Genomic DNA, 6,084 nt, shown 5'->3' with positions numbered 1-6,084 from the left:
GATTAGGTAGATTATAAATTAGTATAGTTGTAATACTTTATTTGGAGTTAAAGGGGTGTGTAGATTGTTAGCATTATAATTGTTTTAATTGGATTAATGATTGTAGAAGAATTATGGAAATATGAACTTGATCCTGTATTCAGCTCCGGGAAGCCGAGGAGGGTATGGGGGGAAAGTTAAAGTTAATGTATTGTGTATACTGGAAGATCTATATTTTACAAAAAATAAAAAATTTAAGGAAAAAAAAATGGAACAAACTATGTTGCATTACGTTCTTGATTAAATTATCTTTCCATTGATATATAATTTTATGGTACTACTCCAAAAAAAAGTGGTGTTATTAGCCATCCAACCTCAAAAATACACTTTTCCCAAAAGGTTTCCGCAATTTTGGCCACTATTGTTCCTGGCAAAGACTAGTCTCCCCACCCCCTTCTCCTGAAGTTACTCCCCTCCAGATGTTCCTTGTGAGGAGGCATGGGATGACCAAGTAGCCTTGCAGCCCTTTCTCTGGACTTGCCTACACTCCACTCTCCATCATTTTTTCTCAGCTGAACCTAGCTTAGATGTGGTTTGTCAGGTGAGCCTACCATAAAGTCTCCCAGGTAGCTTTCCCCTTGAGTTCCCAGGGGAAAAGTAGGACATTTCTGTTGGATATAAATCAGGGGTGTCAAACTGCCAGCCCGCAGGCCAGATGTGTCACGTCGAAACTGCGCCCACTCCATGGCCGGAAATGGGGAAAAAGTCGCGATATGTCACGACACGTCACGTGACATTGCGAGTTTGATACCCCTGAAACAGATAATAAAATACTTTTCTCTCACATGAAAATGAGAAATGCACAACTTCTCCATTGCCTATGTAGATACCCCAATGCTGGAAAGGCAAAACCAGTTGGAATTGAATCATATCTCCCGGCTTTGGAATGTCTCCATTTTGGAAGATGTGTTCTACATCTTCTTTGATCCCGGCCTGTGTAGAAATACGGGGAAAGAGACTGAAATGGATTCCAATAAAGTATCAATAAAAATTTCAATGGCAGGTTAAGTAACCTGATTCTAATGATGTCTGCAAGAGATTGATTTGTAGTTCAAATTTTACATTATGCTAAGATATAATTTTGGTCTCTAATTCGTGTAGACAGAGATGTTGTAGATTAATCCCTAAACCATTCTTTCTCAACCTTAGCCGCTTTAAGATGGGTGGACTTCATCTCCCAGAATTCCCAGCTGGAATGCTGGCTGAGGGATTTGGGGAGTTGAAGCCCACCCACTGTAACGGTGCTCAGGTTGAGAAACAGTGCTGTAAACCACGATTCCCCAATACAAATCGATGTGGGAACACAATCTGTGACATAGTTCGCCTATCCTATTGGCTGGGCTTTAGCTATTGTACTAAGCCCTGGTTCATTTTAACCTTAAATAAGCTTCAATTAGCACAGTTCACAGGTCACTAAGTCACAAATCTCAGCATGAAAAGCAAAGAGGGGAGGCCAAAACATCATGTTGTGCCAAAATAAATCAACTGTTGGCTTAGAATAATGGGTCGCCTAGGTTTTTAAGCTATGATATGGTTGGTTGGCTTGAATTTAGCATGAATCCTGGTTAAAGTGATCCATAACTTTACTGTATGGGTTAAGAGTGTTAGGTAAACTAAAGGTTTAATATTCAAGATTCTATTTATTAATGCTAAGACTTTATTAATCTTTGAAGAAGAATCACTGTTGTTTTGCATTCCTTCACCCTCAAATTTAACCATCACATTGTGGTTCTCCCCATAGATGAATTCAGTGTTGAACAACCCCCTGAAATCTTGAATGTAGCAACTGGGAAAAATGATTAAATGCATGGGAACCAGTCATAAATTCTAAAATACATGCAATTGGTTTAATATTAATTCCTTTTAGAGTTGTTCAGCAGATAGCAGCAACACCAGACTAACCTCTGCTTGATCATAGTAGCACACGGATGGGAGACCACCAGGAAAAGCCCAAAACTGTAAATTAGGATGAAACATAAAAAAAAAAGACCCTGGAAAAAGGTAATTACAAATCTCTTCCATAAGTGCACCCAAAAAAAAAACCTATGTGAAAAACTCCCCCAATCACCAGGAGCTGAGTTTATCCTATAGGAGAATTTACCTTTTCTTCTTTTGGGAATGTGAATTAAATCAGATCAATTTTTTTTTTAACCTCTGGGTTACGGTAATGGGATCTCAGAAAAATTGAAATCTCTCTCATACGAAGATCTCACTCACCAACAAGTTCCAAATGGATGTCATCTCTGGATTTATTTATTTTTATTTTAAATTTCTTCTTCACAATTTTCTAGGCTTCTCAGTTTCTGCCAGGAATTTCCAGTATTCTCTCTTGTTACGCACAAGGAAAACAACAGACAGACTCTTTAGTTGCTTTTATCACCATTTTTACAACAACAATCACACAGAGCATCGCCAAAGATTGAAAACATCCCAATGTCCTAAAATGTAATAAATGGCCACTTGGTTCTTCCTGGGATTTCCTTGACAGAGATTCTTATTCTCAAATTAAGCTCTAGAGGGCAGAGGAATTACATTTTATGATTCCACCAGCAAAGAGAGAAGAGATGGCTCAATCTTTGCTTCTTTACGGGAAAAAAAAATCTAGTTACATCGGTGGAAGCTGGAAACACTCTCCGAGAGAGTATTTTTTGGGTAAGGCAATCATCACAAGAAGTTCTCAGTTTGCATTCATTCAGTCCCTGTTCGAAGTTATAGGGACCCTGAAAAAAATGGACCTTATGGACCAATCCTCTTACTTACAACCCTCACCGCCTCCCCATGGTCATGTGATCAAAATCCAGACGCTTGGCAACTGGCTCGCATTCACGACGGTTGCAGCGTCCCCATGGTCATGTGATCAAAATCCAGACGCTTGGCAACTGACTCGCATTCACGACGGATGCAGCGTCCCCATGGTCACGTGATCAAAATTCAGACGCTTGGCAACTGTCTCGCATTCACGACGGTTGCAGCGTCCCCATGGTCACATAATCAAAATCCAGACGCTGGGCAACTGACTCGTATTTACGACGGTTGCAGCATTCTGGGCTCCTCCGATCACCATTTCCCATCTTCCCAGCCGACTTCCAACAAGCAACGTCAATTGGGGAAGCCAGATTCATTTAACGACCCCCTTGGTTCGCTAAACAAGTGTGGTGATTCGCTTGGCAACCACGGCAAAAACAGTCATAAAATTGACTCATTGAACCGCCCCGCTTAGCCATAGAAATTCTTTATGCACACTGCTCAACCACAAACTGCCAAATCAGCTGGTAGCTAGTTGTATGATTGTTCAGAGCTATTCTTTCTGTTCTAATAGATTTAATTCAATACAATACAATACAATACAATACAATAACAGAGTTAGAAGGGACCTTGGAGGTCTTCTAGTCCAACCCCCTGCTCAGGCAGGAAACCCTATACCATTTCAAACAAATGGTTGTCCAATCTCTTCTTAATGTTGGAGCACCCACAACTTCTAAAGGCAAGTTGTTCCACTGTTTAATTGTTCTGTCAGGAAATTCCTCTTTAGTTCCAGGTTGGTTCTCCTTCTTGATTAGTTTCCATCCTTTGCTTCTTGTTCTGCTTTCAGGTGCTTTAGAGAATAGCTTGGCTCCCTCTTGTTTCTGATATAATAATAATAATAATAATAATAATAATAATAATAATAATAATAATAATAATAATAATAATAATAATAATAAAGTTGGAAGGGACCTTGGAGGTCATCGAGTCCAACCCCCTGCTCAGGCAGGAAACCCTATACCATTTCAGACAAATGGCTGTCCAGTCTCTTCTTAAAAACTTCCAGTGTTGGAGCATTCACAGCTTCTGGAGGCAGGTTGTTCCACTGGTTAATTGTTCTCACTGTCAGGAAGTTTCTCCTTAGTTCTAGGTTGCTTCTCTCCTTGATTAGTTTCCAACCGTTGCTTCTTGTCCTGCCTTCAGTGGTTTGGAGAATAGCTTGACTCCCTTTTCACACTATCATAGCGTATGGCCACTAAAATTGATAGCTGGTGGGACATTTGCGATTACAGGCAATCCTCAATTTACGACCACAATTGAGCCCCAAATTTCTGTTGCTAAGCGAGACATTTGTTAAGTGAGCTTTGCTCCATTTTATGACCTCCCTTGCCAGGTTTGTTGAGTAATTCCCTGCAGCTGTTCAGCTAGCAACACGCTTGTTAAGTGAACCTGGCTTCCCCCATTGACTTTGCTTGTCAGAAGGTCACAAATGTTCATTTAGTGACCGTTCCAAGTTACAACGGCACTGAAAAAAGCGACTCGGGACCGTTTTTCACACTTGCGACCGTTGCTGCATCCCCGTGGTCACGTGATCAGAATTCAGACGCTTGGCAACTGTCTCGTACTTATGACGGTTTGCCATGTCCCGGGGTCACCTGATCCCCTTTTGCGACCTTCTGACAAGCAAAGTCAACGGGGGAAGCCAAATTCACTTAACAAACCGGCTTACTAACTTAGCAACTGCGGTGATTCGCTTGATCACAGTAGCAAGAAAAGTCATAAAATGGGGCAAAACTCACTTAGTGATTTGGGGCTCGGTTGTGGTCGTAAGTTGAGGGATGCCCCTACACAACAATTTGGGAATCTCAGCTTTGAAGATTGGGAAGCCGGTCATCTTATTTCAAACCATCTGCTTTCCGCAATGTGATTGCCAAGCCAAATTGCGCTTCAGTTTTTGTTTCTCTTTTTAGAAGGAAGGAAAAATGAGATAAAAGGCCAACTGGAGTTGACTTGCAGGGCGACGGGGCCTAGATAACATCTGGCGCACAGGTAAAAGACTGTGAGCAATCTGCTCTCTATTTGCCAAGCTTATCTTCGGCAAGCAGCCTTTACGGAATCATGATTTATGTTGTTTGACTATTTCTTCACCAAATAAGACCTGAGCAAAGTTATAGCGGGTGTGTAGGCAACCTTGGCTCTTTTATGACTCGTGGGCTTCAACTCCCAGAATTCCTGAGCCAGCTTGGCTCAGCTTGGAAACATCTCCCTTTCCCTCAGCATGGCTGGCTCAGGAATTCTGGGAGTTGAAGTCCACGAGTCATAAAAGAGCCAAGGTTGCCTACCCTTGAACTAGGACATTGGATAATCTGCTTGGAAGAAGGATTTCTTCAGCTCAGTGGCTCTTAACAGGAATTAAGAGGACTGGAGGCTAAAACATACAAAGAAAGGTTGCAGGAATTGGGTACGTCTAGCCTAATGAAGAGAAGGACTAGGCATGACATGATAGCAGTGTTCCAATATTTGAGGGGCTGCCACAAAGAAGAGGGAGTCAAGCTATTGTCCAGCCTGAAGGCAATGGAGGGAAATTGTATGTTTGAACGAGAGCAAAAAAGGAGGTACACCAAATCTTTTCATTACTTGAGCTCTCTTTCCCAACTTCCATGTATTTCACATCAGCAATAACATCACAGAGAAAATGTCTCCTATATACTACCATAAGAGTCCCATAGTCGGTCCTAATTTTACACTCAAGTCACTTGACATGCTATACTTCAATGTTTGATCAGAGAGGAGAACATCTCAACCAGCTTATCAAAGGTATGCATCAGAGGGCATCTAACTTACACAAGGAAAGCTACCTCTCTCAAAATTGTGGATCTACTGTGCCCAACACCTTTTTCCACTGAGTTGAAAACGTGATGGATCATCCTAAATCTTCCATTGAATTGAGAACATGATGGATCTATTGTGCCCAACACCTTTTCCCATTAAGTTGAGAACATGATGGGTCATCCTAAATCTTCCACTGAGTTGAGAACATGATGGGTCATCCTAAATCTTCCACTGAGTTGAGAACATGATGGGTCATCCTAAATCTTCCACTGAGTTGAGAACATGATGGGCCATCCTAAAACTACCACTGAGTTGAGAACATGATGGGTCATCCTAAAACTTCCACTGGGTTGAGAACATGATGGGTCATCCTAAAACTTCCACTGAGTTGAGAACATGATGGGTCATCCTAAAACTTCCACTGAGCTGAGAACATAATGGGTCATCCTAAAACTTCCATTGAGTTGA

The 6,084-nt window shown here is 41.5% G+C and overlaps 1 protein-coding gene across 1 annotated transcript in view; it reads right to left on the bottom strand.

Annotated features, from left to right (window-relative positions):
- Positions 1–2,280, bottom strand: part of LOC114923310 (phospholipid-metabolizing enzyme A-C1-like) — a 7,602-nt gene extending 5,322 nt beyond the window's left edge. The window contains exons 1-2 of the mRNA XM_029286085.1: positions 2,257–2,280; positions 814–972 (exon numbers count right to left, since the gene is read on the bottom strand). Of these exons, the coding sequence (XP_029141918.1) occupies positions 814–972; positions 2,257–2,280 (183 nt within the window). The remainder of the gene's footprint in view (positions 1–813; positions 973–2,256) is intronic.
- Between the last annotated feature and the right edge of the window lie 3,804 nt (positions 2,281–6,084).

The sequence above is a fragment of the Protobothrops mucrosquamatus genome, unplaced genomic scaffold (genome assembly GCF_001527695.2).
Source record: "Protobothrops mucrosquamatus isolate PMUCROS unplaced genomic scaffold, P.Mucros_1.0 scaffold2839, whole genome shotgun sequence".
Lineage (NCBI taxonomy): Eukaryota > Metazoa > Chordata > Lepidosauria > Squamata > Viperidae > Protobothrops > Protobothrops mucrosquamatus.
This window is presented reverse-complemented; position numbering and strand designations above follow the sequence as displayed.